This window comes from Numenius arquata, chromosome 1 (assembly GCF_964106895.1).
Source record: "Numenius arquata chromosome 1, bNumArq3.hap1.1, whole genome shotgun sequence".
NCBI lineage: Eukaryota > Metazoa > Chordata > Aves > Charadriiformes > Scolopacidae > Numenius > Numenius arquata.
Genome location: NC_133576.1, coordinates 13,502,104 through 13,513,971, shown reverse-complemented (window position 1 = coordinate 13,513,971; position 11,868 = coordinate 13,502,104). Strand labels below are relative to the sequence as shown.

The 11,868-nt window shown below is 47.0% G+C and overlaps 1 protein-coding gene across 1 annotated transcript; it reads left to right on the top strand.

Moving 5' to 3' along the window:
- Positions 1–5,175: 5,175 nt before the first annotated feature.
- On the top strand, positions 5,176–10,459 carry UPK1B (uroplakin 1B). The gene is made up of 7 exons (XM_074152457.1): positions 5,176–5,244; positions 5,772–5,972; positions 7,503–7,577; positions 8,318–8,440; positions 8,740–8,919; positions 9,696–9,779; positions 10,409–10,459. Exons 1-7 carry the CDS (start codon positions 5,176–5,178, stop codon positions 10,457–10,459), a joined length of 783 nt encoding a protein of 260 aa, XP_074008558.1.
- Positions 10,460–11,868: the final 1,409 nt, after the last annotated feature.

Genomic DNA, 11,868 nt, shown 5'->3' with positions numbered 1-11,868 from the left:
AAGCTGTTCTCTGTCAGAGGCGGCTGCATTTCAGGGCAGGTGGAGCGACGGAGAAAGTCCGGCAGGGCAGGAGGAGTGTGTGGTTTTGTGTGTGCTGGAGGTGTTTGCTTTAAAATAAGTAAACGAATGATGAATTCACACTTGTAAAGCTTTTAGCTTCTTACAGCAGAGTCACAGAATCATAGAATGGTTTGGGTTGGCAGGGACCTTAAAGTTTCAAGCCCCCTGCCATGGGCAGGGACACCTCCCACTAGACCAGGTTGCTCAAAGCCCCATCCAGCCTGGACTTGAACACTTCCAGGGATGGGGCATCCACAACTGCTCTGGGCAACCTGTTTCAGTGTCTCACCACCCTCAGAGTGAAAAACTTCTTCCTGATAAGTAGTCCAAGCGATTCATCAATAACATATTTAATTGCATCCTCTTAAAAGCTCTATAACTCTGAAGATGTCCCAAGCACTTGGAAACTACCTTCTATTTAAGACCTTTAGGGGCTAAACTTTTCACTAAAACCAAATGGAAAAAAAAAAAAAAGGTTTATTTCTGTCTGGCCCCTCAACTCTCAATGCATCAGAGCCTACAGCAGGTCAGGGTGCGGGCAGGTCTGTGGCTCATGGAGGCTTCCCACGCCACCAGCGCTGGCATGGCACCTCTGGCAGTGTTTCCACCCTGCTAGCTTCCCTCTGTCAGCACCCCAGCCCCAGCCCAGGCATCTTGTTCCTGCCTGTAGAGACATGTTCTCCAGGGGCAGGAGGTGTGGTGCCCGGGCTTCGGTGTTGGAGGGGGGGTACGGGCAAGGATCAGGTTTCTGCCGTTGAAGGGATGGGTTTGTTTAGTTGTGCTCGAGTGGCACAGAACCCTTTGGCCAAGGTGTACGGAGCCCATGAGTAATAAAACAAATGCATCTCTTGTCTCTCCCTCCTTACACCAGGGGATGAGAACGCAACGCCCTGCACAGGGACGCTGAAGCAAAGGGGGGTGACAGGGGGTGAGGTGAAACCCCTGTAAGCCCCACTGCCACCCTGAGAGACCTCCAAGAGCAGGGTGTAGAGACAAATTATGCTCACAGAGGTGTTTTTGGACATCCCTTGATCACAGTGCTGTGACTCCACCACGACAACTGGCACAAAACACGAGGCAATCAAAATGCGACCCGCTTCTGCCTGGGGAAATGCCAAAGCACTTTTTACCCATTGGCTTTTTTGGCTAGAAATGGAGTTAAGACTAGGCCGAGTAGGGGGGCATTCATCTGTAAGGCTACTGAAATCCTGTACCAATGTATAGAAAGAGAGTGTGGAGGCTTCAAACGATCAACCAGACCAATGTGTGTGAGGGATGCGCAACAGAGACTGAATCCTGTTTGAATCCAGGAACTGCTGCAAGCAGGGCTTCCTTGGAAAGCATGCATGGGGTTGTCACCTAAAATCCAAGGGCAGAAGACAGCCTCTGTAGAAAGGAGCTTCCTTTTCAGCTCCCACAGTTGTGCTGCAGGTCTTGCAGAGCCACTGTGAGTAGAGGAAAGGAGGAGACGTCAAGAAAGCTCCAAGGGCATGGAAATAACAGATGTGTCTGCAACTTGTGAAGGAACAGAGGGAGGCAGGGCTACCACTACTCCTGGGCTCTGACCAGCTCAGCTGGACCTCCACGGGTGTCAGGAGTGTTTTGGGGGTGTGAAGGTAGAGAAGGGGGGAGAAATTGCAGTCTGGGTTGTGACCAGAATGTAAAGAAGAGAAGGATGTGCTTCAGGAGGGATACAGGTTTTTGTGGTACAATGGGAGGAACAAACACCTTTCCAAAGCTGCTTGGAGCATAGAATCATAGAACGATAGAATCATCTAGGTTGGAAAAGACCCCTGGGATCATCGAGTCCAACCATCTACCCTACTCTACAAAGTTCTTCCCTACACCATATCCCCCAACACCATACCTAAGCGACTCTTAAAGTCACCCAAGGATGGTGACTCAACCACCTCCCTGGGCAGTCTGTTCCAGTGTCTGATCACTCTTACTGTGAAGAATTTCTTCCTAATGTCCAGTCTAAACCTACCCTGTTGCAGCTTGAGCAAAGTCTGTGCTAGTGGCAATTGAATACCTGGGACCTAGACAAGTCATGGCTAAATTGCAAGGTGCCTGGGATGTGCTGAGGAACACCAGGTCCATACAAGCTCAAGGCTGAAATCCCAGGACCCAGCCACCTTCTTGTGTGGAGATTTTGGATAACAGTTCCAGCTAAAGCTCCAATTTCCTCAAGGGGTTCCCTGAAGCCCCAGGGAACTGTATTTGGGTCGTAAAAATAGTCTTAACCGGCCCACGAAAAAGCCTCCTCTACTTCCAGTGATTTGTGTCTGCAGGCAGGAGCTGCTGGCGCCTGTCTCTCTGGGGACTGGGAGGAGGACTGCCAACTAGTGTCACACCCCACGGGTGGTTGTGAGTCACACCTGCATGCAGCTTGCCTCAGGCAAGTCAGCTAAAGTTTGCCTCATGCCTCTGTAGCCATGAACCTTGCCCAAGAGCTGTGCAAGGCTTGCCCTTGTTTAACCTTGCACACCTCTGAGGCGTGAGGAGTGGGCAGCAGGTGGAAAGCCCCAGATCTCATGCGGCGTCTCCTCTGGGGCATGTTGGATGGTCAAATCTCCAGCTGCCCAGCTGTTGTCATGGCCTTGGAGTACCCCAGTCTCTCATCTGTGATGCTGATACCGGACCTTCTACAGTGGAGAAGGGGCCGGACAAGGGGTTGCCATGTGTGACACAGGGGAATGAAGTGAACACCAAGAAACGGACTCCAGTGCCAATAACTTGGAGGCAGAGGGAGAATTCATACTAATATGGCAATATCATTACAGTGTTTATTTTTAGGTCTATAGTAAAGGCTCTTCCTTCCCTTTTTCTCATCTCTCCCAGTCTCTCTGCTTCCCCCTGCCCTGCAAACTTAGTTAAGGTACTGAAGAGCCTTAGGTTGCCTAGAAGCTTGCCACTCTCCAGTTGATATCTGTGTGGTGATGACCGTGTCCAGCTTTCCTCCCAGCTACTGTAGCCTAGGAGATAGGCTTGTCCTAGGAGAAGAGGCTTGCTTTCTCAAGCTGGTGTGCCTGCAGTAGTACCTGCCTAAGGAGAGGCAAGAGCAAACCAGGTCCTGCCTGCCAGGGAGGAGAAGAAAGCCAGTTTGTGGGAAGGCAAGCGCATGGACTGGGTGGACAGCCCACATACAAGGTGCAGGGGCGGGTCTATAGGAGAGAAAGGGAGGGCAAAAGAGGTTCCTGCAATGTTAAGGAAAGGGTTGTAATGTGGTTAATCACACTTGGTGTGATCTGTTTTGCTAGCCACATGGCACACTCAACCCTGCTATCCAAATGGCAGCTGGAGCAGACCTGCTCTTCCATGTAGTCATCAAGAGTTCACATGCCTACATTAGAGCAGGGAAGGCTCTTTTGACTGCCCCCTGACTTGTGATGTCTCTTAGACAGCAATAATTAAACACTTTTTGAAAACTTCTGGACTTTGCAGCACAAAGGTCCATGAGCCAGTCAGTGGCATCTCTCCAGCTTTCAGATGAGTAAAGGACCAGTGCCCATCTCAGGTTTGGTGGACTCTGCAGTGTTGCATTGCAGGCTGCATGTGGCCAAACATTGCCCATACCCAAATTTGACCTGCAAGAGAGTTGTACATGGTCCACTGGGCAAGCTGGTTGGTCAACAAGTTTGGCAGGGACAGAGCTTCAGGTTGACCTCACGAGCCTGCCATTTTTAAATACAAAGCCATATAGCTCCAGGTGTATTGGGCTGACCTCCAAACACCTGGCTGGAAATAAAAATGACTTCTCACTTTGGAAATAATGTCCATCCCCACTCACACTATTACAGGAAAATATTTATGTGCTCTGCTGCTGATATAATGGTGAGAGCACTGGAGATCTCTCCGTGCCTAGCTCTCAGACCACGGCAGAAAGGGTGTTAGGAAATTCTGGTTTTCCCTCTGTCACTGTTGGAAGCCCTGCCTACCCTAAAAGGGCAGCTACTGAGGAGGCTGAAGGTGGCATTGTTAGGGAGGTCCCATGATGCTCTGTTTCTCAAGAAACTCTTCTTCATTGACAGCTGTGTCTGATCTTATTCTCCAGCAGCTTCTTTGAAGAATCCTGGCATCAGTAACCCCAGCAAGAGAAGGCACTAGTGCAGGTATTCTGGCAGAAGAGGGGTGTTCAAGATGCCTTTCCTGTTGTCTGTTCAAGTTGGGCCCACTTCAGCCTTTCTTTCACAGCTTATATTTTCTTAACCACCCAGCAAAAGCAGCTGTCTCAGGATTGGGGGTTTTTTCCTTCCCCCTCTCCATGCACACACATGCCCTGTCCCTTTGAAAGAAGGACTTGGCTGGCACTGGCATCTGGGCTTGTTTCTCCAAAAGGTCTCACACCTCTGACTAGTGCCTTTATGCTGCTCTCTCTGGAAGAGGATGAATTCGATGCGGGTCGCCTGGCCCCAGCCTGCAGGATATAGCGTTCTCAGGAATTTGGTGGGAATGCTACTTGGCCCAGCTCCCGTAAGCCAGCTGCAGCCTGAGCTGCTCCCTCCCTCCCTCACACCTGACTGGGAACAGGGGGCCCAGCTCCAGTTCCCGGCATAGATGGGAGATGGGGCTGCCCTTAGCAAAGTGCTGCCAAGCCAATGCGCCATAGCGGGGGGGGGTTGTGGAATACAACTAAAGCGCTGTGGTTACCAGCTCAGTCCCATGGTGGTGCTGGCCAAAATGAAACAGCCAGCGAGCAGGGTGGATAGCATAACCTGGGGTAAAGCTGGCTCCTTTGGAAGAGGAACCAGGAGATGGCTCTGAACTTGTCCCCTGTCCATCTGTGTGTAGATGGTGTTTCTAGCCAGGTGGAAGTGCAACACCATGAGCTGAGGTTTGCATGGGTGCTGTTGAGATGGTGAAAACCCTGCTCAAAAGGGAGCTGAAGACACTGGCTGCCCCAGAGTCATCCCAATCTTTTGTAGCTCAAGTATCAGAGAGAGTTTGAGTTACCAGGTTCACACCTGGGGAAGCTTCTCCTCTGAAACTACTATGAAGTAAGGGGTGGGAGCTGTACAGACAGGCTGGCAGGTTCTGTCTATCCTGAGTGAAGCCTATTGTACTGGTTTAACTGAAGACTGTCTGTTTTTTCCCAGGTTGCATGAAGAATTAAAGATGGCAAAAAGTTATGATGGCATACGCATCTTACAGGGTCTATTAGTCTTTGGGAATGTAGTCATTGGGGTAAGTGAACTGAGACAAGTATGGGTGGAGGCTTCCTTCCCGTATGACACTTAAAATAGCAGTTCCCAGCCATGAAACCTCTCTTCACATGTGAAGCCCACCCATAAATAAAACAGTAAAATATGAGAAGGGGTCTAAAAGAGGGCTGTGCTAGATGATCAGTTGGGTGGGGAGGGGACAGCAGGGGTTGATCCACAAGACCAACATGAATTCTAGGGGAAGAGCCCTTGCTGCTGACCAACATCTTTCCAGCCACCTCCCTCCGTACAGTGATGGGAAATGTTCTGTTAATTCTTTCTTAATATCCTCAAGACCAGGTGTGAACTCTCAGGTCTAGGCTGGGTGATTTTTGCCTGCAATTCTTCTGTGAATACACAATACAAGGGATTGTAAAGTTGGGCAGAGGTGCAGTTGAATAGCTCCTGTTTGGTAGGAAGCTAAATGAAAGGAAAGCAGTCTCCATCTTTTCTTTTCTGTTTCTTTGGGGAAGCTTGATCTAATGGATTTCCCAACCTTGTACTTCTCAGATGTGTGGCATTGCCCTGACAGCAGAGTGCATCTTCTTTGTGTCCGATCCCCATGGTCTCTACCCTCTGCTGGAAGCCACAGAAAATGATGACATCTATGCCGCTGCCTGGATTGGCATTTTTGTTGGCTTTGCACTCTTTGCTCTGTCTATCCTTGGTATCGTTGCAGTCATTAAGTCCAACAGGACCTTGCTGCTGGTGGTAAGTGTAGCAAAGTGTGCTTACCTATTGCTGCCAAACTGAAAAAAACACTGCCTTAGTTTCCTTGTTCACCTTGATAATTAGCCACTGAGCAAAGGCATCTTTTATTAGTGATAAGGAGCAAAAGGTTCTTCCTGATCACAGCTGTGGTGTCCCACAAGGTGAATTCTGTGAGGATACATGCATGACAAGCTCCCAAACCAGGCTGAGGGAATTAGTGATGAGAGCCACAATGGAGGTTTAAGCCAACTGGCTTGACCCTGACCTTGCCCTGAAGCAATGCAGAAGCACTTGTGCAATCAGATGTAGCTGAGATGTGGTTTAGATCCTTGTTTCTCCCCACCCCTTACTGCCTTTCAGCTGTCATATACCATTCAGTTTAGAAGCTGATAAGTAATGACTTCTGTACAAGGCATTAGAATGTGTTAGTATACCAAATATGGGTGCAATTGAGAACATCAGACATCAGCAGGCAGGCAGAAATTACAAGGGTGGGGACAGAGAGCTTTGGATAAACCAAGGGAAATGTTAGGATGTGAACAAATCTCTGTACAATTTCTTATTTAGTCTTTAGGTTGGCAGTGGCAAAACTTAATCAGTGCTTGCATTAATGAACGGTAGAGCCGAAACTCTGGAATCAGCACTCTCTTGGACTAATGTGGGATGGCAGGGTGTCTTAAACAAGAGACACTTAGAGATCTTAACTCCTGTGCCAGGGAATTTGCCAGAAAACAGGTGAGGGAAGAAAATTCCCTTGACTCTGCATTTTGGTGTCTTGGCTGAAACCCAAGGCTGTGGTATAGGAGATAAGAGAGGGTACAAGGAGCAGAAGCTGGGGTAAGTAAGAAACAAATACCTTGAATCTGAGAAAATCATTATATAGTGTGGGAGGAGAAATAGAGACACAAGAACTCCAAAGGGAATATGGGAAAGGTTAAACGGATTGTGCTGAGAAGGTAAGAGAAACAATGAAATAGACTATGAGACGTGATCCCCAGGATCTGTTCTCGTGAAGGGCCCTTGCCAACAAAGTAGGACTGCTGAGGAGATCTGAAAATGCAAAATCAGGAGAACCTGAATGATACCCTAAATTGCACCTTCTGTTTCCCCAAAGCTCTCCTGCTAGTAGTGAACAGCTTCTTGCTGAAAAGCTTATAGCTGGCAAGTAGAAGTGGAAGGAAACATGGCACAAGCATAAGTTGCCAATGAGATGCAACAAAGAAAAGGGCAAATGTTATTCTAGGACATACCAGGCAAAGTATTTTCCAAAAAGGCAGGGTGATTTTAATGCCATGAGGTTCTGAAGAAAACTCATCTGTGAGATGGAGAACAATTCCAGTCACACACCTTCAAGAAAGCAGATTCCAAACTGAGACAAGGACAGGAAAGGGCTACACGATTGTTCAGGGGCATGGAGAGGACTGAGGAGACTAGGATAGCCTGGCCTCCTTTGCCTTGAGCAGGGTTTCAAGCTTATTCTTGAAAAAAACTGTTTCTCCAAGAGCTAACTCTGCTGTCTGTCTCCCACAGTACATTATTCTGATGCTGATCACTTATGCATTTGAAATGGCTTCTTGCATCACAGCAGCAACTCACCGAGATTTTGTGAGTATTTTTAACTCATGTATTCTTGCAACCGTGCTGGGAAACGTTGCAGTTCTAGGGCACATGCTGGTCCTGTTCAGTGTAGTAAATGGCCTGTGTGGTGGTACAGGGTAAACTCAAAGGACTACTGCTGATTTGGAATAAGACCCCACAAGGAAAGTTTCCAACGTCACTATTCTAATCAAGGAAATAATTTTGTTCTTTTTAACATAGTTTTGTTATTTTTAACATTTTAAAATGTTTACAACCTTGTAGTTAAGGAAACAGTGGCGTGGGTTAGCTGAATCATCAATACAGTGTTTAGTCTTTCAGCTATAGACTGATTAATCTATCATACATGCAGAAGACAAATCTTTAGCATTGCCCCAGGCAATGTTACTAGTGAGGGAAAGATTACGTGGGTTATGGGAGTTATTGGGAGGGAGGGAAATGACTTGTGATGCTTTAATTCCAAGCAACATATCAAATGTAACCCATAGCTTCTGCATCTCCTGCGATCTGACATCTGGTAGAACCTGCTTAAGAGTCTTGCTCAAGTTCTACGTCTTTGTTGCTCCTGCTCCTTAAATCTTGGTCTTTATTCTCCTGTGTGTAAAAGTGGGGGAGAAGCAGCATTCCTGTTCTCCAGCAGGACACTGAAATAAGCAAACAAACCCACCCTAAATAACCCTATATTTGCTTCACAAGGCCACTTACTTACATAGTTTCTGCATTCTTCTCTGTTTTGCTTTTTTCTTTAGCTCACTCCAAATCTCTTCCTGAAGCAAATGCTGGAGAGGTATCGGAAATCAGAGACAGACAATAACAATGACAAATGGATGACTGAAGGGGTCACAAAAACATGGGATAACCTCATGCTTCAGGTAATAATAACACTGAAAACTCTCACTAATTACTAAATGCTCTGCAGCCCTGGAATTTCAAGTCCTCCTTGGGGCCGCTCAGTAATAAAGAGGGCGGCATCTGCCTTGCACCTTAGAGAAAGTCCTGCCACACTCCCTGTTTTGCTTGTTTATCAGATAGCAGACTGTCAAAGACAGGCACTTCAAAAATCTCTCCCATAAATCTGTGGTTAATACCTAACCAGCCATGTGCAGGGTCCAGCCATGTGCAGGGCTGTGACCCGGGCCCATAAAGACCAATCCCTTCTCTTGCTCTGCAGAACCAGTGCTGTGGGGTGCGGGGTCCCTCCGACTGGCAGGAGTACACGTCCGCCTTCCGTAAAACGTACAACGATGCTGACTACCCTTGGCCGCACAATTGCTGTGTCATGAACGACCAAGGGTCTCCCGTCAACCTTGATGGCTGCAAGCTTGGAGTCCCTGGCTACTATAACAGCAATGTAAGATCCTCCTGCTTTTTCCAGTTAACATATGTTGGTCAGAAGCTCCTTGCTGGAAGGGAACAGTGAATAGCCTTCCTCCTCTACTGTGAGCTACAGGTGTTCAAAGGCTTTCTGGAGGAGAAGCAATGCCTGTAGGGTCCGGGCCATGTTGCTGAACAGAGCACAGGTTGTAATAAAGGGTCTCCTGATGAAGAGACAACTATTAAGAACACTCTCCCAATGCCACCAGTAAGAAGTGACATCTCCAACATGTAGGTGGAAAGTAGCTAAATCAAACTTAACCCAAAAATGAGTGCATATAATACGAGTGAGCAAGGCAGCAGTTCTCCTCTTCAAGGTAGAACTTTTCAGTAGACTAGCTTGTCCTATTCAAACAGATTGCTGGGTCTTTAGCAGGCAACTTCTGCACTAGCAAGCATTTCTAGAAGGTGTTCAAGCTCCCAAGTTGCCTGCAGCTTCTTGATTCTTGGTGTCAACTCTACATTGGCTGTGTCTGGTTATATATGTATACTTGGCAAGTGAATGGCACAGGAAGTTGTCCTTGAAGTGTCTGAGATGAGTCTACTTTGTATTTGGAGCTAGAAACAGGTAGGCTATCTGCAAGTTGTCAATAAGCAGTGGAGCTCTGACTTGTCTTCTTGACACCCTGTGAGCTACCCAAATTGCAATAGACAAGGAGCATGCCACTTCAGTCTCCCTCAGAGGTGGGTAAGCTTGTCGTCTTGTGGTACAAGCTCAAAGCTGGTGTTGATTCATTCTTGATTGTCTTACAGGGTTGTTATGATGCTATTTCTGGGCCAATGAACACACATGCCTCGGGTGTTGCCTGGTTTGGTTTTGCCATCCTCTGCTGGACTGTGAGTACTTAATATTTGCCTTTATTTCCTCTTCTCTTTTCTTGCTATTCCACACCCAGTTGGGTGGAGGCAGATGACAGGACTGACGCATTTAAAATGTCTCTAGATTATAGTTATTCATTCATCACCAATTTGCCTGTAGCCTGTTCCACTAACAGGGCCACATTTACAAGTTCCCCTCCATTCTGGCTTCCACAGGTGAGGAGCTAGATGGCCTTCCAGCCTGCTGTGGCCTGCTGCCATCTCAGCAGTACAACACAGCAAACACAGTTTGCAGATGCTTGTTTGTGAAGAGTATTGGATCATCTAAGCAGTAATCATGACAGATAATTAATTTTCTAGTTGGAAGACTTTGTATGAGTACTTTAAATACTCAGGGTTCAGCAGCTTCATGATAGATAATCCTCAGTGAGCTGAGTGATCCAGTCAAATAGTTATGGCTGCACATTTCTTTCTTCACTGTGAAACTTCCGTGCGGATAAAAACCTTTAAACTTCCTCTGCCTGAATGGTCTTTGCTTGTCAAGAATTTCTGTTGCTGTCTCCTACCAGTAAGACTAACTGGGGCTGGGGGAGAGGTAGGAAGAAGGGAACGGGGAGCAGAGAATCTTAGTAGTCTTGTCGTTTCAGTTCTTCGTCCTCCTTGGTACCATGTTCTACTGGAGCAGAGTTGACTACTGAAGACCCGGTATCCTCAGCGCTGTCCTGAAGCACTGTGTGAAACTGCATTCATTCATCTCCTGCTCCACTCTCCTCGTGCCATAGAGGATTTGAAGTTTTCCCACTACCTCTCCCATATATACTTTTGCCCCTCCAAAAACTTGATACACACAGCTGATGACTCCAGGAAAGAATCTTCTTGTCCCTTCTTTGTCCCTTGTTCTGCAGCCTTAATGCCTCGTGGCTGAGGCACAATCCTTCTTTCACTCTACAAGAAATGCTTGGAGCGTAAGATAAGAAGTGATCTGATTTGTTCTGTGATGACATCAGAAAGGAAAATGTCCATATACACTTGCTCCAAAAAAAGTTTCTCTCTAAAACTAAGCTGAATGTAAATCATAATGCTAAAGGCTCCGGCAAGGGCTATGTGAGCAAAACTGTAACCTCCTGTGACCAATAAAGAGGGATGCTGCAAGGGAGAAGACTGCAGACTCTCTAATATATTTTATCATTCAACTTCTGTTCCTGGTCTCTGTCACCCCTTGCCTTAAAATAAGGCAGACACTCTGAGAGTTTAAGTGTGTCAGCAGTACAGACATGTCACAGATAAAAAGTCTGTTGCTAGTCAAGCCCAATAAAAGGCTAGCTCACTCCTCAGCAATATGCTGCCTATATTCAAGCCTACCTCCTGTCACTGATGAAACTACTGCATGTGCTCCTACCTTCAGAAGTGTCAGTCCAGAAAAAGCTCCTCTTGCTAACAAGCGACTCCTTCAAAAAGCTGTTATGTACTTCACACAAGATTTCACACATCTACAGGCTAGAATTTGGGCAGAATACAAGGGGTCCTGCACTTTAGTTGGCTTTGAGAAAGTGGCTGTCCCACGCCCCTAGATTACTATGCTTCTTGCTTCAGCTACCTCCATGTATTTGGTCACGTCCCCTGTGTACTTCCCTTCCACATCCTCAGATCAGGTAGGACAAATGCAAATAATGGTAATGAGTAATTCTTGTGACAAATGCAAGCAGGGAGATAACTGAACCAAATCCAGTCCTTGCATCAGCGGTTACGGTTCTCGCCCAGTTCAATAGAGGCTGTTTACTTTGGCCCAGACTGATCTGCTGTCTTTCCTAGTGAACACTTCAGCAGTTACATGTGTTGTGTGAAATATGCTCCTGTATAGAGCATTTTAAGGTGAAGACTTTTGCTAAGGTATGCTGGCTTAGGTCTTGACACTTGCCAGCTGCCTTGATTCTTGGTTTTTGTATATTCACGAAAATACTAATTAAAAAGAAGTGGAAGTGTAATTTTTTTCTTGTTCAAGATTTGTGTTTGGGAAGGGGAAATGATAAAGGTCTGTATTGGGGCCATGTGGGGCAGTGCAAGGGCAGGTTTGAAAGTCCTGTAACCCCATCCTGAAGATCAGTGT